At 41.6% G+C, this 26,639-nt stretch overlaps 1 protein-coding gene across 2 annotated transcripts in view; it reads left to right on the forward strand.

Annotated features, from left to right (window-relative positions):
• CD40 (CD40 molecule) overlaps positions 1–26,639 on the forward strand; it is a 132,701-nt gene that overhangs the window by 15,435 nt on the left and 90,627 nt on the right. The window contains exon 1 of one of the 2 annotated variants that reach the window (XM_073559367.1): positions 16,674–16,793. The exons of the other annotated variant lie outside the window; for it this stretch is intronic. Coding sequence (XP_073415468.1) covers positions 16,737–16,793 — 57 coding nt within the window. The 5' untranslated portion in view covers positions 16,674–16,736. Of the gene's footprint in view, positions 1–16,673; positions 16,794–26,639 lie in introns of those variants that run through there. 2 annotated transcript variants of the gene reach the window in all.

Genomic DNA, 26,639 nt, shown 5'->3' on the forward strand with positions numbered 1-26,639 from the left:
ATCCATCATGCCCCTGTCTTGCATCTGGGCGCCTCCCATCCGTCCATCATGCCCCTGTCTTGCGTCTGGGTGCCGCCTCCCATCTGTCCATCATGCCCCTGTCTTGCATCTAGGCGCCACCTCCCAGCCCTCCATCATGCCCCTGTTTTGCGTCTGGGCGCCGCCTCCCATCTGTCAATCATGCCCCTGTGCGCCGCCACCTCCTCCTGTGTTGTATGCCGGCGCCTGCGCTGTGACAACAGTTCTACAGCATGCGCAGTGCGAGCTGCCCGGGGACTGACATCAGGCCATCAAGCCTGCATGTTTTGGAGTCCCCTGATCCCACTCCGCAGTGTGTTATGAAGTATTCACACTGCTGGGCTGGGAATCGGGGGACTCCAAAACACGCAGGCTTGATGGCCTGATGTCAGTCCCCGGGCAGCGCGCACTGCGCATGCCCGAGAACTGTTGTCACAGTGCAGGCGCCGGCATACAACACAGGAAGAGGCGGTGGCACACAGGGGCATGATGGGACGGATGGGAGGCGGCGCCCAGATGCAAGATAGGGGCATGATGGAGGGCTGGGAGGCGGCGCCCAGACGCAAGACAGGGGCATGATGGATGGATGGGAGGCGGCGCCCAGACGCAAGACAGGGGCATGATGGATGGCTTGGAGGCGGCGCCCAGATGCAAGACAGGTGCATGGTGGACGGTTGGGAGGCGGCTGATACAGGGGGACACACCATATCTATGAGACACAATACAGGTATGGGGACCTAGTTATAAAAGTCAATATTTCGGCGTTACTAGGGGTCAGAAACAGAAGAGCCACCTTCACAGAATGCAGCCTTAGTGCTGCTGAAGGTGGCTCTTTTACTGAAAAACGCTCTGAGGTGGTGACAGGTTCCCTTTAACTAAGTGATACACCATTGGATTCAGGGTCTCCTTGCCAACATTATGATCCTCTCCGATGAGGTAACAAAAATTTGGGGACAGATTCCCTTTAAGACCACAGTAAGAGCACAGATCATAGGTTGGAGCCTGACAACCATGGGCCTGCTTTAATTGGTGCCATTGGGCGATGACGTAGATCGCAGCAATCAGAATGCACAGATGCTATGTGACCCCACAGTGATCGCTCTGTACTTCCTCATTCTAGCAGCAGACATGTACAGGGCAGCAGTGTGTCGTTCTGTGCACTGTGCTGGGCCTTGTGGTGCCACAAACTTTTTCATGCCTGTTCCATCAGTGCTGGTGTTCTTGCTGCTGTTGAAGAAGAAAGAAGATTTTCCTCATCCTTCCCTGATCCATTCCTGATCGTTATTAATCCACCCCAAACCTCCCCTCCCCCTTTTTTTACCTTCACTTTCCCTTCTGCCGCCGAGTGCTGATCAGTACTTAATCACTCAAGTTTTGGCAATTTTTCTTTTTCGTGTGTCTTGCAGCCGATGAGGACTGATCAGTAACACAAATTACTGATCCACACTCATGCTCGCTGTTTTCCAGGACTTTTTTTTGTCCCTGTCTATTTTTTCTCTCCACCCATGTGTGTGTCCTACAGCCACCGAGCTGCTGATCAGATGCACACCACTGATTACAACTCGTGCTCGCTTTTGGAAAGGACTTTTTTTCCTGTCTATTTTTTTATCCCCTTTTTGCACCACATCTGTGCGTCCATCCTACAGCCGTCGAGCGCTGACACAGATGCATATAAAAGATCGGCTGTTTTTTTATTTTTTTTGAAAAAGGAATAAAACTTTTTTTTAGATTAGTTGATAGGCTTTGATTAAGGACAGTAAAAACATACCATAGTAATCAGCATTTACTGAAGTATTTTTTCCTAAATTAAGTCAGTGTTAGTGTCAGATAATAAAGAGTAAAAAATAAATACATTTAGATTAGGGATATTAAAAATATACCTTAGTAATCTGTCTAATACAGTTTTTTTTTACTGAATTGAGTAAGGGCTAGTGTAACATCCATGTATGCGTGCTACAGCTGTACAGCACTGACGCACATCAGTGATCAGCCTCCGGTTGTTGCCTTTTTTTGGTGTGAAAAAAGAATAAAAAAAAAATTTAGATTAGGGACAGTAAAAATATACTGCAGTAATCAGCGACTACTACAGTATTTTTTACTGAGCTGAGCCAGGTTTAATGTCATTTGCGGGCGCTCAGTAATTTTTTTTTTATTGGCGTCAGTTTTGTAAGTTTGTTTTTTATTTTACCAAATTTATATATTTTTCTTTCTATAGTCTTCTTTTTTTTCGCTTCTAAATAAAAAAAAGAAGTTTACACCAAGCACTCACACACACATCTGAATAATATTTAATACATACACACAAGCACTGCATATGTGAAAAAATGTTGTACCGCTTGTCCCAATCGCTGTATTCAGCAAAGGAGGCATACACTTTCCTTGCCTCCGACACTGATAGTGAGGAAGAGGATGCCACCTTTCTTTATTTTTCTTCCTCCTCCTCTTCCTCAAATGATACCGAATTGCCATGCAGACGCCCCAGGAGAGATAATGAAACTGCACTCATGGTTACTGACCCTGCATGGGCTTCACCCCCTGAAGATTATAAGCCACAGATACCTGATTTTGTGGCGCAATCAGGAATATGACATCACCGGCCTTATGGAAAGTGACTTTTTAGAATGTCTTTATCTCTGAGAATTTTGTAAATCTGAGATCTCATCTCTCGAGATCTTGCTGCTGGGCACCCACAGCACCAGCCAACAATCACCGGGCACCCAGAGCCTCCCGGCAGCACAAGACCCACGCAGCAGCACAAGACACTACAGCAGCACAAGACTCCTGCAGCAGCACACTTCACATTGGAGCCCCCCTCATTCCTGCCTTCGGCCTGCAGCATCACCCCACTCCTGCCTCCTCCAGCAGCGACCCTGGGACGCAGCTTCACTGCATCCACCATCCCCAGTAAGCAATAAGACGCATGGATTATAAGAAGCACCACCACCATTTTATTAAAAAATATTTTTTTCTTATTTTTCTCCTCAAAATTTGGGGTGCGTCTTATAATCCGAAAAATATGGTACGTCCAGCAATTTTTGGCCCCAAATCCAACTGCTTTATTTTCTTACTGAACCCTTGTAGACGCAGAAGAAATGAAGATGTTTTGGAGCCTGATTCTTCACATACCAAAGCCAGAACTTTGGTAATATTGGAGTGATGAAGTTTATTTCTATAACACTCCACTGTTCGGTATGGCTATGACCCATAAACGTTTTGAGGTCTTCTACAAATTTTTGCAATCTAATGATAATGCATGATGTCTTCCCTGAGATGACCCCAACTTTGACAGTCTTTTCAAAGTTTGGCCGGTCATTGAGCACTTCAGCAACAACTTTGCTGAGGTGTACGTGCCCCAAAGGGACAGACATCTGTGTGGATGAGTCACTAATACATTTCAAGAGGAGGCTCAAATTCTGGCAATACCTGCCCAGTAAGAGGGCCAGGTGCGAAATTAAGCTCTAAAAAATGTGAGAGTACCTCAGGGTTCACCCACAGGTTTAGAGTTTATGAAGGGAGTGACACCCAGGTTCAACCTCCTGAATCCCCCCCTGTCCTAGGAATGAGAAGGAAAATTGTGTGGAATTTGGCCCACCCACTGCTGGATTAAGGTTATCACCTTTACCAGCATCCCACTCTTCAAGTCCCTCTCTACACGAGTTATTGCAGCCTTCGGTACATTTCGCAAAAATCAGAAAGACCTAAGATGCTAACTGGGCAGCTGCTCAGAAAGGGTGAGAGCGGAGCTCAATGTAGTGACAACCTGTAGGTGGTCAACTATAAGGACAAGAGTTGACCACCATACATAGTGATGGCAGCACACCTGACCTGTGTATAAAAGAATGTTTCAAACTGTACCGCACATCCATGGACTGGAGAAAACAAAAAGCAAAAAACACAAATATAACTAAAAAGTAAAAAATATACTGCAAATAATGCATAAAGGTAATGATAATAATAAGGGTATTTAGTAAACATAATTTTGATCAAAATAATGTACAAGCCATCCCGCCACGTCACGGCAACCCTTGTGGGACAGTCCCTACTCTAGTATTTAAAACCTTTTCACTTGCCAAGTGGCGTGAATGTGAATAAGGGTCGAGCGACTGAACCACTAGTAACAGCTTAGGCCAGACTGGATGGCTTTCCCAGCTCAGAAAAAGGGCGGTCACACCCATATATGCACTGAATGCACAATGAAATGAATAAAAAACAAATCTGAACTGAGAAAAGTAAGTTAATGCGTATGCACAATGTAAGTGCATATTAACACATGACCATTAACCAGAGAAAACAAAAAGCAAAAAACACAAATATAACTAAAAAGTAAAAAATATACTGCAAATAATGCATAAAGGTAATGATAATAATAAGGGTATTTAGTAAACATAATTTTGATCAAAATAATGTACAAGCCATCCCGCCACGTCACGGCAACCCTTGTGGGACAGTCCCTACTCTAGTATTTAAAACCTTTTCACTTGCCAAGTGGCGTGAATGTGAATAAGGGTCGAGCGACTGAACCACTAGTAACAGCTTAGGCCAGACTGGATGGCTTTCCCAGCTCAGAAAAAGGGCGGTCACACCCATATATGCACTGAATGCACAATGAAATGAATAAAAAACAAATCTGAACTGAGAAAAGTAAGTTAATGCGTATGCACAATGTAAGTGCATATTAACACATGACCATTAACCAGAGAAAACAAAAAGCAAAAAACACAAATATAACTAAAAAGTAAAAAATATACTGCAAATAATGCATAAAGGTAATGATAATAATAAGGGTATTTAGTAAACATAATTTTGATCAAAATAATGTACAAGCCATCCCGCCACGTCACGGCAACCCTTGTGGGACAGTCCCTACTCTAGTATTTAAAACCTTTTCACTTGCCAAGTGGCGTGAATGTGAATAAGGGTCGAGCGACTGAACCACTAGTAACAGCTTAGGCCAGACTGGATGGCTTTCCCAGCTCAGAAAAAGGGCGGTCACACCCATATATGCACTGAATGCACAATGAAATGAATAAAAAACAAATCTGAACTGAGAAAAGTAAGTTAATGCGTATGCACAATGTAAGTGCATATTAACACATGACCATTAACCAGAGAAAACAAAAAGCAAAAAACACAAATATAACTAAAAAGTAAAAAATATACTGCAAATAATGCATAAAGGTAATGATAATAATAAGGGTATTTAGTAAACATAATTTTGATCAAAATAATGTACAAGCCATCCCGCCACGTCACGGCAACCCTTGTGGGACAGTCCCTACTCTAGTATTTAAAACCTTTTCACTTGCCAAGTGGCGTGAATGTGAATAAGGGTCGAGCGACTGAACCACTAGTAACAGCTTAGGCCAGACTGGATGGCTTTCCCAGCTCAGAAAAAGGGCGGTCACACCCATATATGCACTGAATGCACAATGAAATGAATAAAAAACAAATCTGAACTGAGAAAAGTAAGTTAATGCGTATGCACAATGTAAGTGCATATTAACACATGACCATTAACCAGAGAAAACAAAAAGCAAAAAACACAAATATAACTAAAAAGTAAAAAATATACTGCAAATAATGCATAAAGGTAATGATAATAATAAGGGTATTTAGTAAACATAATTTTGATCAAAATAATGTACAAGCCATCCCGCCACGTCACGGCAACCCTTGTGGGACAGTCCCTACTCTAGTATTTAAAACCTTTTCACTTGCCAAGTGGCGTGAATGTGAATAAGGGTCGAGCGACTGAACCACTAGTAACAGCTTAGGCCAGACTGGATGGCTTTCCCAGCTCAGAAAAAGGGCGGTCACACCCATATATGCACTGAATGCACAATGAAATGAATAAAAAACAAATCTGAACTGAGAAAAGTAAGTTAATGCGTATGCACAATGTAAGTGCATATTAACACATGACCATTAACCAGAGAAAACAAAAAGCAAAAAACACAAATATAACTAAAAAGATGTTTTTTACATCCATGGACTGCTAAATTAATTTCTGACTTGCATAACTCATTTTTGCCAACCTGACGGACGTACACTGCACAACTCTCTTATGCCAAGCTGATGCACTATACACAATGCCACCACAATATAAAATTCATAGACTAGGAAAACACTAGATCAGTTCCAATATTATTATTATTATTTATTTATAAAGCACCATTGGTTCTATGGTGCTGTACATGAGAAGGGGTTATATACAAATTACAGGTATTACAATAAACAAACTAACAATGACAGACTGATACAGAGGGGAGAGAGGACCCTGCTCTTGAAGGCTTACATTCTACAGGATGGTGAGGAAGGAGACATTAGGTTGGGGGGGTTGCAGCAGGGTCACTTGTGGGGGGTTTCTACTGTTTTTGCACATCATAGGTTATCCAAACTTGACATGACACCCACAGACCATTTAATCAAAGTCTGCATTCCAAAACGTCACTCCTTCCCTCCCGAATCTTGCTGTGCTCTGAAACAGTATTTTTTTTTTCCATTTATGGGGTATCAGCATACTCAGGAGAAATTGCACAACAATTTTGGGGTCCATTTTCTCCTGTTACCCTTATGAAAATAAAAAATTGGGGCTAAAGTAAAAATTTTGTGGAAAAATGTGATTTTGTAAAAATTTTTATGGCTCAACATTATAAATTTCTGCGAAGGTGCTCACCACACATCTAGATGAATTCATTGCGGGGATTCTGATTTCCAAAATGGAGTCACTTGTATGAGATTTCCACTGCTTAGGCACATAATGGGTTCTCCAAACTTGACATGGTGTCTGGTCTCGATTCCATCCAATTTTGAGTTCAAAAAGTCAAACGGTGTCTTTTCTTTCCGAGCCCTGCCATGCACCCAAAATGTGGTTTTCCCCCACATATAAGGTATCGGTGTACTCAGAAGAACCTGCACAATAAGTTTTCTTCTCTTACCCTTGTGAAATTTAAAAAAAATAGGTCTAAAGTAAAATGTTTGTGAAAAAAAAGTTAAATGGTCATTTTTTTCTTCCACATTACATTATTTCATGTGAAGGACCTGAAGGATTAATAAACTTCATGAATGTGTTTTTGAGGGGAGCAGTTTTAAGAATGGTGTCACTTTTGGGTATTTTCTGTCAAATAGGCTCCTCAATGTCACACAAAAGTCACTTCAAATGGCATCTGGTCCATAAAAAATTACGGTTTTGTAAATTTTGTTGTAAAAATGAGAAATCGCTGGTCAACTTTTAACCCTTATAACTTCCTAACCAAAAAAATTTGTTTCAAAAATTGTGCTGATGTACAGTAGACATGTGGATAATGTTATTTATTATCCTTTTTGTGTGACATAACTCTCTGACTTAAGGGCATAAAAAATAAAATAAAATTGCTAAATTTTCTCCAAATTTCCAATTTTTTCCACAAATAAACGCAAGTCATATCGAAAAAATATTACCACAATCATGAAGTACAATTTGTCATGAAAAAATAATACTAATCAGTGGTATCCATTGAAACGCTCAAGAGTTAATACCACACGAAATGACAGTGATCAGAATTGTAAAATTTGGCTCATGAAGGTGAAAACAGGCTCGGGGGTGAAACGTTAAAAGAAACTATGTATATGGATTTTATAAATATATAAATGTTATAAAATAAATTTAAGTTGATGATAAAAAAATTAACATATTTATTTGAAAAAATCACTAGACTTGGAAAAAGAAAGCTACTGTCCCCTAGAAGCCCAGCCTGAAAGGAGCACACCATAGACATGGAGCAATGCCGATGCAATTCATGAATATTTGGACAGAATATAATATAGAATAGAATATAATTTTAACCTGACATTGCAGACAAGGAGAACTAAGTATAATCACAAAAATTGCCCAAACAATTACATTCAATCCCCTGACGGGTAATACACCACAGAAAACTGATAATACTATTGTGGTAACAAAAGAGTACAATAAATTGGTACCACACAATGGTGTATACGTAATAAAAATATCATACTTTATTGAAATATTAAAACAAGGTACACAAGAAAAATACTGGAGGCGCCTCCAGAGGAAGCTGTGCGAAACGCGCTTCGGGGCAGAGGGACGTCCAGGGATCTCCACCAGCATACATCGGTATGTAATCACACATCATATACTTTATGTTTTTCCATCCTATACGGGGTAGCGCCTTTTGATAGGGCTAGTCGGGAGTGTATTATACGCTAGACATATTCCAAATACTAAAATTTAGGTACACCCGCTGAGGGTACATGGTTTACCAAGGAATATTGTTGGTGTTGTTTTCCTTCCCCCATGTGAATTTTACAATTGGTATCGTTTTCTTCCTATTGCAAATTTAACAATTGGCATAATGGTTATCATGTGGATTACAATTGAGACAATTTGTTGTGCTGTAGTGGGAGGTTCTATGGACTTTTAGTCCCTCATCATTTTCCGGTACCTTTCTTGTGTACCTTGTTTTAATATTTCATTAAAGTATGATATTTTTATTACGTATATAGCATTGTGTGGTACCAATTTTTTGTTGTACTCTTTTATTACCACAATAGTATTATCAAGGAGAACTAAGTGACAAATAATTTTATGAATTATCATAGATAACCCCATGCTGTTACTTCCCTTCATTTACTATTTAATTCTCCATGCATTGTTGCTTCCATGTACGATATTATTGGGAAAGGTTATTTTGCCTTTATTACATTTCTACTAAATGGGATTTCCCATGCTGAGATTATGTTAGGGATTTTCCAGTTTTATGTAAATAAATCTTAACCATTATACCATGACACTTCCTAATACACAGTCAGAGCTTTTAGGTTTAGAATGAAGCAGAGTTGAGTGAGGTGCTTAGTTGCCGGACTAGTCCAGCAATGTTAATCTTTTAGTGATTAATCCTTCACAGTTAGTAAACAGCAGCACTGCATTTTAATAAGTGACACATCCCTGAATTCAGTGTTTCAGCCTCTATCTCCTCCTATTTTCAGATTATATAGTAAGAACATGCTGACGGATTCCAGTCATCGTAAGTGTATTTTATCGGTATTATATGTGATATACCAGAATACATTAGCAAGTATCTGTGACATATAAAGGAAATTATTCATGATTTTCTAAATATTTTAAAAATATAAATCTGAAAATTGTGACAAGTTTTATTCAGCCATCTGACTCCTGAGTCAATACTTTGTAGGACCACTTTTCGCTGCAAATTACTGCTGCAAGTCTTTTGGGATATGTCTCTACCAGCTTCTAGAGGATGACATTTTTGCCCATTCTTCTTTGCAAATTAGCTCTACCTTAGCGAGATTGGATGGAAACGTCTGTAAACAGCAATTTTCAAGTCTTCAACAACGACAAAAGAACAACTTATTTGTTACACATATAGTGTGTGAATATTTACTGAACAATTGGATAAACCTACCATGAATTGTGAATTAACACCAAAAAATATTCAGTAAAAAATTGTTACTATAACATAAGAATAAAAACTGTGTGGGGAAATCACAACAAAAAAATGTATAGGAAGCGGATATAAGAGACAAATGGTATTCTCCATGCATCATACAACAAGATTACTATTATTTTTATTAATTATTTGTATTTGTATTTGATGAATTTAACAGTGCTCCGTGAGATGTTCAGAGCTTGGGCTATTTTTTGTTATAATCTATCACAGCTTTATTTTTCTCCACAACTTTACAACTTTATTCCTGACCTGTCTGATGTGCTCCTTGGTTTTCAGGATGATGTTTGATCCCCAATGTTCTCAAGCAAACCTCTGAGGTTTCGCAGAACAGGTCTAGTTAGGCCAGGTTCACATAGCGTTTGGCAGTCCGTTTAACGGATTGCGTTACACCGCGGCATTAACGCGATGTAACGCATCCGTTAATGCTGCCATACACTCCCATTACCGAGCACATCGCTAACGCATGTCATAAGCGGCATGCGCTAGCGATGTGCCGTCATTCTGTGACGGACCCTCTGACCCGGTCTGCAGCGTTCGAGGGTGCGTCACTGCTAGCGCAGATGGAGCGGCTGCACTAGCGCGATCAGAATATGAGAGTAGCGTTAACACAGTCCGTTTAATGCATGCGTTGAACGGACTGCATTAATGCTATGTGAACCTGGCCTTCTACTAAGAATAACTTACACACAGGTGGATTCAATTTAGTAATCATGTAACTTTTGGAGACTACTGGTCAATCAGGATATTATTTAGCGGTATCAGACTCGGAGGCTGAATGCAAATGTATCTCAATTTTCAGATTTATATTTTTAAATTAATTAGAAAACCATGTATCATTCTCTTTATACTTCACAAATAGTTTCTACTTTGTGTTGGTATATCACTGCAGTACTTTACTCTGCCCTCAATAGGGCAGATATAGTACGCCTGCGTAGGAGCCGTAGCAGAAGTAAGGAGGAGGACATCATCGCTAGATGGGAGGCGCTGGACCGGCAGTGACACCCATCGGACCGGACCGGACCCCCGGGTGAGTATAATCTAACTCATTTTTCTTATCTTTCAGGTTACATCAGGGGCTTATCTACAGCATTACAGAATGATGTAGATAAGCCCCTGATGGCGGTGGCAGCAACTCATAGGGCTAAAAATAGGTGACAGATCCTCTTTAAACAGTTACAGTAGGGTCCGGTTCGCAAGCTTACGATCTACAATCCCCAAGGGAAAATTACTATTTCCATTTCACTTATCGTCCAAGGATAGCATATAACACAACCTCAATTTAACAAGTGCAGATTGCACTGTTCTGCATATTTCAAAAGCTGTCAGGTTCCGTTATGAAATGAGCCATTTCTTAGTGATTTTCACATCCTGAATTCAAATATGACAATGAAAATTTGTAGTTGGCTCTTGTTTCTGTGATATCATAGAGTTTTCTTTTTACTGCTACATAAAATTAATAAACCAATGAAGGGGCATACAATAAAGAGGCTCTTACCATGAAAAAGCCATTGAAAACCAAAAAAAGAATGGAAGCCAGAGCAATATAAAAATATTAAATAATTTTATTACATGATTAAATACATTGTAGGTAATAGATATGGGGACAAAGACAATTTAAAAACAGAAAACGACACCCAAGTGCCAGGTCTATGCAGGGAAATAATAAAGAGTCTATCTGTAAATCTAAGCAATATCAGTCCAAGATATTGATAATGATGATGATAAAAATACAAGAAAATTCACAGTAAAAATGAATTTTCAATAAGGTCTCAGTGACAATAAATGCAATTACACCTTTATGATATAATATTACAAATGCAAAAGAATTATTTTCCTCACTAAAAAGGCTCTAAGTTCAAAGTCACACTTCAAAAAGGAATCAATGTTCTAAGTGAAACCAATAAGCTGCATAGTGGAATATAGGCATAAAAGGAGCGAAGGGAGAAGGAAATCTCACCAGAAAGCCAAATGCTATTATGATCAAATGAAGGTAAAATGCAAGTGACAAACAATACATACAGATAGGTGAACCTGCAAAAGATGTGGAAGGGAACCCCAACGTGCGTTTCGCTTAAGGCTTCTTCGGCGGGTGTCAAGTTTCACCTTTGTGATGGAAAAGTGACTTCTCCGCATATGTAGCAAAAGCGATCCAATTTGTTAATGCAAGATCGAGGCATAACTGAAAAATATATAGAAACATGTCAATATACTAAAAACTTAAGCTAAGAAATCCTAAAACTGTATACCTTACACAGAGAGCATCTATAAAATAAAGTGATGCAACAATAGTTAGGATTACGTCTTTGGAGCCAAGTTGGTGTTTTTTGATTGGTCACCATAAGATGAGAGAATACCGAAGGCTCAATAGACTAAAAAGATAATGTAATAGGCTAACAATGCAATCAATAATCATGATGAAATAATTAAGATGCATTTTTTTATAAGCCTGCATAAAAAGTTTTGTAAATAATTACTACCTCCTCTGGGTCTTCAAAAATTAGAGACAATCAGCAAATGTAAGTATCATATTCATTTTCAGCACCACAAAATTTGTTAAGTTCAACTGTTTTCGTCTGTTTCGCCTTTGAACCAATTGACTGTAGAACAGTGTTATCAGATGAGAATGTTTTCGATTACTGGAAGTAATCAGAGATATTGTCAATTTTAAGGAACAAATAAAATTGAAAACAAAGATCAACATTCACTGCCATTTAAAACAAAATTATCTGATTAGTTCCGCAGCCTGAGACAGGTAGTAGCATGGCTAGATTTTTGCCGAGCAGATCATTTTCTTCTCTGCTGTCAGCACAGTGCCAGTTTAGCTGAGCAAACCACAAGTCACATTTGGCATTGTGCCTCAAATAACTCAGGCACTTAGCTCAGGAAGAAGTGAACTGAGAACACTTTATGGAAAAAGAAAGCTTGGAAGTTTGGAAATCCCTTTTTTTAAATATCCATTTGATTCTGCCATATTAACCCTATATTTGTAAAAATAAAAAATTGGAAAACTCCATTTACCAAGAATATTTATTGTATTACTGTTCAACTAGTAATACGCACAAAGTTGTTACAAACTGTCATTTTTTTTTTAAATTAAGATTTAATTATTTTTTTTTAAATTAAAGGACTGGTCTCAGTAGTCCAACTCATGTCCATGTACCCTATTAGGAATATGCATGACGGTTGGAGATGTTGGACATTCATATTAATTGTTAGCTTTTAGTACACATTGCTATTGTTTTTTGCAATTGTAGAGAGTAAAAGGGTTAAAAAAAAATGGAATACAGGCTTTCGAAGTTATCATCAATACTCATCAAAGGGGGTTTCTGTTTCCAGCCTGTAAGTGCCCTTTCATTTGGGCATTTGAAAGGAATTTATGGTAAAAAATGACCTATTATTTAAGTCAAATATGAAGACTTCTCAGCTATTGCTCTCTAGTCCCTTCTGTACGAGGTGTCTACTGTGTATGTCACAGATACAAAGCCATAACACACCACAGACTTTTTTTTTCATTTTTTTAATATTAAAGAGGACCTGTTAGTTCTCCTGCATTTTCAGTTTTAGTTAAAGTTGTTTTCGAACTCTGATACTGATGACCGTGACCTATTTTCAGAATAGGTCATGAATATCAAATCGATGGGGGAAAACACCTGGCACCTGTATTGATCAGCTGTTACCAGCTCTGTCTGCGAATATAAGCATGTATGAAGAGGAAAACCACATCAGGTATTCACCCCTCAATCTGATATAGATGATCTATTGGACATGAATATAAATTCTGGAGCATCCTTTCTTAGAAATATGTGTTGGGCCATTCCTCTTAAGACTAAATTGACTACTGGACTTTACCAGTTGGTGGTATACCCTGACACTGTCCAATCAGTATCACAAAGAGACAGGGCTTCCACTAGGAATTTCAGAGCCCCATACTGGCAACATTTTTGGGGCCCCCTTGAGACTCTGTCCAGGCTCTACTTGGGACCCAATGACTAGAAGCACAGGAGCGGGTCCCCTGACCTGTGGGCCCCCTTCTTTACTGCTGTTCACCAGGCCCCATACAGCAGTAAGGGCAGTAATGTCCTGATGGCGGCCCTGCAAAGAGAGTAGAGACAGCGCTGCACAGGTTGGTGGATTTTACATCTCCTTTATTCTGCCTTCTGTGGCGATGTTTCGATCATACAAGAAGGAAGAATAAAGGAGATGTAAAATCCACCAACCTGTGAAGCGCTGTCTCTACTCTGTTTGTGATGTCTGAACATATTCCAAGAGGGACACCTTGGACCTGACTTGTCGGTAAAGTTAACCCTGTGATACTATGAGGTGCTGTGGACTTATTTTTCTTTTGACTGTCCAATCAGTAGACTGTACCTGACTGAGTAAGGACACACACTTTTGGCAAGGTGAATAGTACTAATCAGCAAAACCACAAAAAGAGGACTTAAAAATCCTCCAAAAATATCAAATAACAGCAGATAAAAGGCAGCGATGTTTACCTGCCCAGGCCTCCAAACAAATGCACTAACAGGGTGTAGTGGACCCATTTAACCCAGGTGCAAGAATGCCAATGAGACAACCACTCTCAGCCTGCCAATCCATGGAGGGGGTGGTTGCTTGGCATATTAATGCACAAAATGGTCTGTATGCGGCGCTGTTCATACAGATGATGCAGAGCATCTGGCTTACAGCCTATTGGTGATGCCCATACTTTTAGATCAGGCTGGCTGCCCAATGCTAACCATTATGCATCCCGTGTGAACAGACAACACAGTTTACAAAGCCAAACAGGCCCAGCTGCACCCTGAAAAATAAAGTGCAAACAACACATACAAAATATGTGAGGTAATAGTTGCTATTATGGCCAAAATATGCAAGCTCGCTACCCATATCAAGGGTCCTCACGCTTGCGAGGCCTATCACTAACCAGCAAAACCACAAAAAGAGGACTTAAAAATCCTCCAAAAAATGTCAAATAGCAACTGGATTTAAGGTGTATAGTAACACCCAGTTGTCAATTTTTTTCGGAAATATGTAAGGACAACAGCGAAACAGTACAGCACGCATTTCTAAGAAAATATGTCCCAGAATATCTATTTCATAGAGAATAAAATACTAGATATTAAAACAAACATGTCAGGAGTGATAACAGATCTATTTTAAAATGTCTACTGTGATTCAGATCTCCAAAATTGTTGCTTCAGCAGAACAGGCAAGATGACTTTCCACATAACAGTGAAGACAAATGAAACAAACATAAAACATATCAATAAGAAACATAGATCAAAAAAGACCAATATAGAAAATAAAAAAATGACCATATATGCTACTATACTGTATATTTCTAGTTAGTTAAAAAGATCACTAATGTAAATTATGGAAACAGTAGTCTATATTTGACAACAAGATTTTCACTTCATAAAAAATGAGCTGATGAGTTTTGTTTTTGCTAATACTAAAAATGAACAAAAAAGAGGAACTTCTTTTTAAAGAAAAATTGTTTTTTTTTATTCTCAAGTAATGAAGACCAAGAAGTCAAGATTACAATTTCTAGTCTATCTGGCTGTCTGTAAATGTATTTGTATATATACTATAGTTGTCATCACTCGTTTAAAGGGGATGTGAAGTAGGACCAGGGCCGGTTTTAGAAAAAGTGGGGCCCTGGGCAAAGTTTAAAGTGGGGCCCCAAATGCTCACATAATGCACCATCTCAGAGAAACATTTCTGTTGGATTTACAAGTGCTAAGTTCAGGCCGGTAAACAACCGTGACAATATCGAAGTCACTCAACGCTTGTTTCCTGGCCTCTTTGGGGTAGTTGCACGCATTCAGTAATTGGCAGCGCTTTGGACGCAGCACATATCCGCTACATCCAAAGTGCTGCCGGCTACTGCACACAGCTGAATACGCATGTGTTCAATGAACAGTGCGGATTCCCCTCATCCAGTACATTGTATGGGTGAAATTTATCTTGCAGAGACTCGCGTCTACGCAAGATAACTATACATACTGCGGTCTGATGAGACGCGCTGCATGTCCTTCTCCGTGGGTGAGCCGTAGGCGTCTGTGCACGCATAGTGGGCATGGGATTTCTTGAAATCCCATCCACTATGCTGTAACATCTGGACGCTGCACAAGTATGCAGTGTCCAACCTCCAGCATTTACTGATCGTGTGCACCTACCCTTACTCCGGCTGAGGAAGAATGATTGGTGCAGGTAGTTCTCAATACAGTATAATGCTGGTCTCATATAGTACATATAGTAAAATACACTCCCTATGGTTCTTGATAGAGCATAATGCAGCCCCCTCAGAGCATAATGCATCCCCAATCAGAGTATAATGCAGCCCCCTTCATAGAGTATAATGTACCCCCCTCATAGAGCATAATGCAACCCTTCTCAGAGCATAATGCAGCCCCCTCAGAATATAATGCAACCCCTTCAGAGTATAATGCAGCCCCCCACACAGTGTAATTCAGCCTCGCCCACAAACACACACAGTATAGTGCAGCCCCCCACACACAGTATAGTTCAGCCCCCCACACACAGTATAGTGCATCCCCCACACAGTAAAGTGCAGCCCCCACACACAGTATAATGCAGCCCCCCATATACACAGTGTAGTGCAGCCCCCTCCACACAGTATAATGCAACCCCCCATATACACAGTATAGTGCAGCCCCCTCCACACAGTATAATGCAGCCCCCTATATACACAGTATAGTGCAGCCCCCTCCACACAGTATAATGCAGCCCCCCATATACACAGTATAGTGCAGCCCCCTCCACACAGTATAATGCAACCCCCCATATACACAGTATAGTGCAGCCCCCACACAATATAGTGTAGTTGTGATACATATGTGATATGTATGGTGTATGTATGAAGAAGATAGGTGCACAGGTGATCATGGGTCTTATTGTCCCTTTTTGCAGTAATTCAGCACAAGTTTAGAAGAACTGAACTTGACCGATACATGACCTGTTAGGAGATATGATGAGAACGCGGTAGGTTGAGTGATAAACAACCGCAATGCGCCTGCGTAACACGAGCTGGACACGAGCTCAAAGATTAACCACGCAGGCGCCAAGCATGAACGTGTTATATAAGCATTACTTGCAGAAAGTACTGCGCATGGTTGAACTGATATCTGATTAGAAACAATATAAAACAAAGGGGACTTTCATTGGGAAGGAGGGACATTTCCAGGAGGCTTTATGGACGCATAACTTCTGTGATGTTGTGTTAACTGGATGTTTCCTCTTAACCCGTCGAAGTCCCCCGAGGGAAGAGTGATGCTCCAATATCCGGTAAAAAACGAATTGATGCTTACTTTTCTCTATTTTATAGATGATGATAATGATCAATGTAATGTTAGACTAGTGCTGCTATAATTCATGTGCCTATAACACACATATCAAAGTGTTACCTAAGTCATTAATTACTTAAATGTTTTCTCATTACTAATAAAATATAAATTGTTTTACCGAAATAAAGACCTAGTAGTCTTTTTGCCTAATTAGTATATTAGTGAGCGCTACGTAAGTAAGGGGCTTGCCCCTCTCAAAGTGAAAATTCGGTAAGACAGTAGTCCACACACAGTATCGTGCATCAGACACATGTACTATAATGCATACACACATTCACTCATACTATAATGCATACACACACACTATAATGCACACACATGCACACAATACTTACCTCTCCTCAGTTCCCCGCTACTCTGGCTTCTGCAGAGCGTCTCAGCATCTCATCAGCTCCACTGCCGGCACACGCTGCTGAGTCAGAGGGGGATTGATGGGAGAGGGAGCGTCACATGACGCTATCTCCTCCTTCACTGCTTTCAACTGTATCGGCATCTATGATGCCGATAAGGTAAACGCGCAATGTGGGGGGTAGGGGTGACGCGACGCCGGGTCCCTCTTACTCAGGTGCCCCATAGCGACTGGCTGGAGGCCCCTGGAGGAGCCGGGGCCCTCTGCCTGTCCCTAACTCTGGCCCTGAGTAGGACACATAATGTTCTTCGGTGGACTTACAACCTCTAACTACTTTTTTAACTACTGTTACCAACCTATTTGGTTCAAACCCCTTAAATAGGGCAATCTACTCTGATCACAATTCCATTCTAATTACAGGCCCCCATACACATCAGATAGCTTTCAGCCAAGTGATTGTTCAACTGACAGCTGTCACTCCCAAGTCTCCCAGACACAGGAACATTTTGCTCGACTGTCCCTCCTTTTGTTCTCTATGACAGAATTACTGTCATAATCATCTGACTATGGATTATCTCTCTGTGGAGCTAGAAGATCCGTCATTGAAATGTCAACAGTTGGACACTTTTCCAACATTATTTGTCAAGGGAGAGTCAGGCAGCCCCCATATATATTATATGGTGGGTCGATCCAGATGAAATCAGTAGGTTGGGCCAATGATAGCATGTAGGAAATGTATTCTCTCAATTATAAAACTTTCAAACATGTTGTACTTTGCTTATTAGAATCATATCATTATTTACTTCCATGCCTGTCAGTTTACAACTTTCTGTAGACCACTGTACATCTCGTTTTTTTATATATAGTACTGTGCAAAGGTTTTACATAGGTGTGGAAAAAATGCTGCAAATCTTTGTAGAAATTTGGAGAAGTGTTAATAATTTATTTTTATCAATGAACAAAATGCGGTACTTGATATGACCTACTTTGCCTTTAAAACAGCATCAAAGCATCAGTTCTTCTAGATACACTTGCCCCCAATTTTTTCTAAAGGAACTCAGCTGGGGGATTGTTCAAAACATCTTGGAGAACAAACCACAGATCTTCTGTGAATGTAGGCTAGTGCAAATCATTCTGTCTCGTCATATAACCCAAAACAAACATGTTGCTGATATCAAGGTCTGTGGAGGCCTTATCATCACTTGTTCTTTACCCTGGTAGTCCTTATTGATATTGGCTTTATGTTTGGGGTCGTTTTGGATGTAGAATGTTTTTGGAACCAATCAGATGCCTCCATGATGATATGACTTAAGTTATTGTCCTGTGGATTTATTTAACACTACAGGTCATGTGGTACAATTTGATGGTAATTGCAAGGTTTAATTATAGGGTTTTTGATACTATACCATCCACATTGCTATAGTCCTTTCAAATATTGCACACCTCTTCCACTAGTCCCAACTTTGCTATTATGCATCTCATATTCTATACGATATACTGCATATGATAATCACTTTGGTTGGGAATGTTTGTGTCTAGTATGCATCACATTTAATAGTAGTATATGATGTGTTTATCAAAATCTTGTCATGGGCTACGTTCTTTATATGTCTTATTACTTCTTGACATATTGCTCTCAGTGTTTTATGTATATTTTTTTTCATGCACATTGGATGGGCTAGTGCTAGGTGTTGTATTAATGATGTACAATACAGTATATCATTATGTTATGACTTAACATTGACTGTAATTGTGACCTATGTTTGCACTTTATTGTATGGGCTTCAGGTTTTTGTACTTGGTTTTAGTGTTTTTATGTATGGTGTATTATTAAAATTAACTTTTAAAAATATTTAATTCATACTCAGCTGAGCGCATCAGTCTTGTAGCTCTTTTCTCTTCCTTCAAATTGCCTTCCCAATTGTATTGAATGACAGAAAAGCATCTGTCTTTAGTTCTTAGCATTAAGGAAAACAAGAAATAAGGAACGTTGAGAACCGTAAAATCAATGGTCGGCCAAGGAAACACATTTAGTATGAGGTAAAACATGCATTTTATTGGTACGGCACAAAAAGGAAATGGATGCAAAGTTAAAAATTTGCATAATCACAAATAGATATGAGGGAACCTTTCAAGGTCCAGTTCTGCAAACGTCCCGATGTTGCCGAACATGTTCGCTCACGTAGAACACACCCAAACCTCATTGAATTCAATGAGAGGCAAAACCAAACGCATAGACAACACTTTCAAGGGGAGGCAAAAAGCTACCAAGACAGCTCCAATTTTGGTGCAGACACCAGGAAAAGTGGCAGCAATTGACCCAGAGTACAAATAGTATAATTGCTCAGCATGAATGCATGGGACAGAACCTGGGACAGAGCTTGGATCAGCATTTTTAGCTTGAACATTGATCAGTAACAGGTGGATGAATGACAGGCATAGTCCTGGTACTCCGAGAGCCTTGCCTAATTCAGGCCACACACAGGAAGGAGACCTAACTTGGAGTCCAAATATTTCCAAAAATAGTGGCAGACACCAGGAAAAGTGGTATCAATTGACCCACAGTAGAAATTTCATACTGGCACAGCAGCAGTCAGCTATAGACCATGCCTGAGGTATCAGTGTCTGGGCCAGCTTTAAATTTAAGTTTAAATTAAGATGAGGTGGGTGTAAGCCTGCTTTGCTGGGAGCGCTGATACCTAATGCAACAGCTCAAACTGTTTTTTTTGCTCAGCCACACTCAAGTAGCACAAATATGAGCTTGGTAGACCACTAATGTTAGAAAAATATAAAGATGTTAACACAGGTAGTTACCTGATCAATTCACAGACAGTAGAAATTTTAGAATGGCATAGCAGCAGTCAGCCATGGGCAATGCATTTAGCGGATGGCAAGCACTGCATCTAGTGGCCTCTCCTCCTCTTCCTCCCCCTTAACATCACACACAGTACAGTGATCAGAGGTGTGTCACGAAGTGACTGGCCCTGCGTGACACGACTCGACGATCGGTCGGTCACAAAACCAACAAAGACAAATAAGGGGACACAATTACAATGGTGGGCCCTGCAATAGGGACTGGGGAAATGGACACCTCCTGCACTCTCATAAGGAAGTGCCCTGAACTCTCCAGACATTCCCTATACAGTTTCTTTCATCCTGTCGCCGAACAGGATACCTAGGTCCCTCAATTACCATGCACCTTTCCCTTACTAGGGAATTGGCAAATGCGGACACTGGTCCCACCGCTGTACTAATAAAACACCAAGGAAAAATAACAGACAGGGAAAAACAACCAGCACTTAGCTTCCTCTGCTTTCATGCACCGGCAGCAGAGTATGGCACCCGAACACCGCTTTCAGCTGTATGGCCACTGCACCAGATAAGCTGCTAACACCACTGCTCCAGATAACTCCTCTCTTTAGAACGGTTGGTTTCCAAAGGACCTGTAATACTAACAGCTAGCTGGTGTACCAGGTGACCTTATATAGGAAGGTGGGAGCGGTCACCAGCTGCTGATTAAACATGTAGTAACACCAGCGGCCACCGGGGGCAAAAACTAATATTAACCCCAGATGGCCTAAAAGGAAAACAAGTTTATATAAGAGAATCCAGAATCTGACACAGATCCAAAAATGGATTGTGACAAGGTGGCAATCAAATTACCATTTTCCATGCATCATGCTCTACAACTGCCCAACTAACTGTGTTGAACCACAGATGGGCAAGTGTACATAGCTGTTCACACGTTCTATTCCATGGGCATCAGCGGTCTGCTCCAAAGAGTCATCTGCACCGATGTCCACAAGTTTTTTCAGTTGGATCCAGGGCCAGAAAAAGTAGGGTCCAAGCAGAATTCAGACTCTTGTCGCCAGACGTTAACCCCTGGGGGTGGAGGTGATTCTGATGAGATCCAGATACCTGAGGAGCATGTGGACTCAACTGTGCTGTTAGGGCATGAAGAGGAGGAGGGTGTCTCTCAGAGCAAGGAGTGGGAGAACACAGGATGACGATGAGGTTGTAGATCCCACTTTGCATTAACCTAGAGGCATGCAGCTGAATAGTTAAGCAGAGGAGGTGGAGGAGGAGGAAGATGAGGAGGTTACGTTGTGGCTTGCTGCACAGACACGGAGTGATGCAATGACGACAAGAACTGCATCCTCAGCCACAATTCTGGCTGTGGTCAGCAGCGGTTGCGGGTCTGCAGTTTGCATGGCAAGGGTTGCCTAGTCTGGGCCTTTTTTGAGACAAAAAAAATGACCCAACTCACGCTTCTTGCCAACTTTGTAAAAACAGAAGACTCGGTAGAGGCAAAAAATCCAATTATTTGACTACTACATACATGAACCTGCACATGCATGATCAACATGTGTTATTCTGCGAATCTCACTGTGCTAAAATGTGGCCTAGCTGGCTTCTACAACCACTGGCCGCCCCATAAACCACATCTGCTGCTTCTTCCTCTTCCGTCACCTTAGCATGTGTACTCACACAGGTCTCTGGCAGCAGAACCTCTACTTGTTTACCTGCTACAGTCGGGGTGAGTGAGAGTCCGTCAGCTGTTACGGAAGTGGACATGCTTGCTGATTTTGGATGATCGCAGACATCGAGCACATCAAATCTTTCTCAATCCACCATAAAATCTCTAAACCTCATCACAGTCAAGCAGTTTGTTGTGTCCACCCTACTCCACCCTCTCTCTGCACAACAGCCAGCTCTTGGTCCCACAGCTGTGGTCACATGAAAGATTGTTTCCTCCAACACATGGTAAAGCTAAGGGCTTGAACTTCACCATCTTCAATCTGTTGGTCATGGAAAAGCTGCCTTTCCGCCTGGTGGTTACAGATGGTTTCAGAAAGTTGATGGCCTTTGCAGGCCCCCAATACCAGTTGCCCAGTTGCCATTACTTCTCTAAGAAAGATGTGCCTGCACTACACCAGCATGCCGCAGACAACATCACCTGTTCTTTCAAAACATCTATGTCTGCCAAGGTGCATTTAGCCACCTTGTGACTTTTCTTCCCGGCTGCCGGTGATACGCTGGGTGAGCGATTACCTCCTGTCAGTGTATCGCTGGCTGTTTTTGAGATCAGTCACATCAGTGAATGCTCTCAAAGTGATCAAGATCATAATTGGACATTATGGATTCTCTTCTCTGCTGACTGGTGAGGATATTGTGGTTTATTATTTTTGTTGCAGGAGACATTGGCTTCGTTGGATTAGGTGTTCATTGAGTATGGTTTAATTAAGATTCATTAAAGGAGTCTGTATTTCAAGTAAAGGACTATTCTAGGTGTATTTTTTTACAATATCACTATGGGGCTACTAATGGATAGGTGTCTTATGGACGCCTCTCCATTACTAACCTGTGTCTGCCTAGCCTTTGCTGGTTAGATTTTATAGGGGGACCCTATGTCAATTTATTTCTGTGGTCCCCCTGTAAACTAGCCAGTAATGGCTAAGTAAACAGCTGATAATAGCCTGGAAACCTTTATGGCTATTGGCTCCTTCCCAGAATATTGACATCTGCCCTCAACTGTCAGCTTTCCCTCTGCTGGTGATTAAAATTGTATGGGAGCCCATGCAATTTTTTTTTCTTTTTTTTCATAAAAATTACCCTTGATGTTTGGTTACAGACTATGGATGTTTGGTTACAGCCTATGGATGTTTGTTCTGTTATCGCTCCTACATAGGCTGGTGACAATGTGTCTGTAGGTTTGTGTGTGTTTGTTTTTGTATGTTTGTGTTTACTTATCGCAGTGGTCCCCAACCTTTCTGACCTTGAGAGCCACATTCACCTGTGAGAGAGGTTCAAGAGCCATATCCAGCTCTGAGAGAGGGTCACAAGCCACATCCAGCTCTGAGAGAGGGTCGCGAGCCATGTTCAGCTTTGAGAGATGGTTGCGAGAGACATCCGGCTCCCACACTCCCTCAGATTAGTGGCAACCAAAGCCTCTATTATGGGTATAATGACAGCCAAAGCTTTTCCACAGAAGCAGTATACCAAGATCCAAGGGTTCCCACAATCTCCCCCTTCAGTATTCTCCCATCACACATTCCCACCACACTGTCGTATCCAGCTTCATGCACCTCCTCTGACCGGTAGTATCATCCTGTCTCCAGCACACCATCCTTAAATTATCTCTAAACCCCTAAGACCAGTGCATGTGTTAGGCTACTTTCACACATCAGGTTTTCGGCGTCAGGCGCGATCCGGCGTCGTGCCGGAGCCGGCAAATATTTCATAAAACCGGATGTGACGGATCCGTTTTTCTGCCGGATCCGTCTTGTTCTTGACAGACAAAACCGGATCCGTCTCATCCAGTTCATCCATTTTTCGATCCGTTTTTCGACGGATTACGCCGGATCCGGTTTTTAAAAACACCCCTTGTGGCCTTCCGAACGGGATTGGCTACTGGAAAACTATATATAGCGTGTTCCTACAGCCCTTCTTTGACAGGTTGTAGAGGAGAAAGTGCAGGTTGGAGAGAGGAGCAAGTTACTGGCGAAGATGGATGTTGTCATTGGAAATATTTTGAAGAATTTGGCGGATTTTACAGCGGAGGCGAATCGTTTGAGGGTGATTGTTCTGGAGAAGGAGAGAGCGAGACAGCAGCGCATCAGGCATCGTAGACGACGTTTGTGGATCCACCCCATCACAGCCAAGAGAATGACGCGTGGGGTCTATTCTACACTCTGCATGGGCCTTCGACGAAACCCGGATAAATTTTTTGGATATGTTCGGATGAAAATGGAGAATTTTGATTACTTGGTGGAGCGCATTGCACACTTCATAAGAAAAGCAGACACCTATTGCCGCTTCTCTGTTTCACCCGCAGAGCGTCTGATGGTGACTTTAAGGTAAGCCACATTTATTGGATATGCTCGCATCAGAGCACACTTTCACTGCAATCTTGTTGGTGGTAGTTTGTATCTCCAAGTGTTATAGCTGAGTTTTGGTATATAATGCTGTGATTTAAAACTAATTGATTGTTTTTTAATTCCCCACAGATTTCTTGCAACTGGAGAATCCCTTTCGTCACTGCATTTCCAGTACAGACTCGGGATTTCCACCATATCTGGAATAGTGAAGTACACATGCCGTGCACTGTGGGACTCCTTAGCTGAAGAGTTTTTACCAGAGCCCACAACAGAGAGGTGGATTGAAATTTCAGAAAAGTTTCAACAGATATGTCAGTTTCCCAACTGCTTGGGCGCTGTGGACGGGAAACATATCCGCATTGTAAAGCCAGCCGGATCGGGATCGGAATATTTCAATTACAAGAAATATTTTTCAATTGTCCTCATGGCCATCGCTGACGTGGAATACAAATTTATTGCTGTTGATATTGGGGCCTATGGCCGCTCCAATGACTCTCAAGTTTTCAAACTGTCTGCCATGGGGCGTAAACTGTATGGAAACACCTTCCAGTTCCCACCCCCTAGACCGCTGCCGCAAACATCTGGTCCACCTATGCCATTTGTCTGTGTAGGGGATGAAGCCTTCCAGCTGTCAGAACACCTTTTGAAACCGTACGGTAGCAGAGGATTGTCAAGAACAAAACGCATTTTTAATTACCGCCTCACAAGAGCAAGAAGAATGGTTGAATGTACCTTTGGTATTCTGACAGCCAAATGGCGGGTCCTATTGACTGCGATCAACCTCAAGACAGAAACTGTGGACGAGGTGATCAAAGCTTGCGTGGTACTCCACAATTTTGTTATCTGCAAGGAACCCATTTCCATTGAGGACACCTCTGAATAAACCACCTTGCAAGATTACCATGACATTACCACTAGAAGTTCTGTGACGGTTTCAGTAATGAGGGACAATTTTGCACTATACTTTATGTCACCTCAAGGCAGAGTACACTGGCAGGATGACAGAGTGTGAAAGATTTGTGCCCTTAACCAAAATTGTGTACATTCTGTACCAACAGTATATACCTTTGCCAACCAAAGTTGGCTATCTTGTCATGGTCTTACTATTTTTAGCTTTAGGCCACAGGTGTGTACCTGGTTGTGTTTTATGCAAAGTATTTCACCTTTTAACAAAAGTTGTGTACATTGTTAGGAAATCACCAACAATAAACACAACTTTTTAGGTGAAATACTTTGCTTCAATCACAACCAGGAACACAACTGTGGCAAAAAGCTAAAATTTACCCACAGTTATATACCTAGTTTTGAATACCATTTTACCTTTTAAATACCCTGTATTTAACCTTTCTGGCCGCAGAAAGAAATGACAGACAACCAGTGTAAAATAATTTAACTTTTATTGAAAAATGTTTTTTTTAGTAAACTGTTTTTAAATTTTAATAAACTTTTTTAATAAAGCTTTGAAACCATAAAACTGGTCATTTTTATTAAAATACACACATATTATAAATCTGTGTAGTGTGGGGTGGAAATACTGCTGGAGGGGCTGCGGGACACTTCGACACTGGGAGTGTGGAGAGAGGACTGGGATCGTGGTCGGGAAGGAACAGTTAGAGGTGAAGGTGTGGAAAAAGCTACAGAATGGGTGGACATGTGGGAGGCAGAAGAGGTGGTGGGCGGTGGAGTGGAGGGTTGGGCAGGGACTGTAGGAGCAAATGATGTTGATGGCAAGTTGTATGGGGAAGGAGTTTGGTATGGGGCAGGTTGCTGGAAGTGGGGAGATGTCTGGTACTGGGGAGGTTGCTGGTACTGGGGAGGTTGCTGGTACTGGGGAGGTTGCTGGTACTGGGGAGGTGGATGGTATGTAATAGGAGGGGGAGGATGGAAAGTGGCTGGAGGGGGTGCAGGTGGAGGAACTACTGGGGTGGGAAGAGGAGGTTGGGAGGTAACGTGCTGGAGAGCACCGTGGCATGAATGCATTACATGCATCTGCTGGGTAGGAGATAGCGTTTCCATGCGCTCCACAACAGACCTGAAAAAGGTGTGGTTTGGCGAAGATCTTGCTTCTGAATGCTTGGTTTGCAGAAGTGTCTTCACCTCCAGAATGCTGGAGTTGATCTGCTGAAAGCCTGCGGAGATTTGCTCTGACAAGACTTTTAGACAGTTCTGGAAAGATGCATTCAGATGCAAGAACTCTGGCGCATAAGTCTTTTCCTGACCCCTCTGCCGCTGCCGCCCAGTACCCGCAGGTGTACTAAAGGTGGCAGGGGCAGAAGGGTGGGGTAAAGGGAAAGCGATCTCCTCACCAGCAGCTTCATGTAATGTAGGCGGCCACGATGCTCCTGTGCTGGTGGATGGGACAGAGGGGTCGAATGTGTGGGAAGGCTGTGAAGGTGCAGATGTACCGGGGCGGTCGAAGTGTCCCTCGGTGCCGGTCTCCTCAGGGATCGCCTCAGAAGGGTCCAACCGTGCAGGCTCCCGAGTGCTGCTCACCGTGCTGTGGAATAAAGAGAAAAAAAAACAATTAAAAAAGTGACATGGCATGGCCCTGGCTGAAAAA

This window comes from Dendrobates tinctorius, unplaced genomic scaffold (genome assembly GCF_039654945.1).
Source record: "Dendrobates tinctorius isolate UK_male_01 unplaced genomic scaffold, ASM3965494v1 ptg000270l, whole genome shotgun sequence".
NCBI classification, from domain to species: Eukaryota; Metazoa; Chordata; class Amphibia; order Anura; family Dendrobatidae; genus Dendrobates; species Dendrobates tinctorius.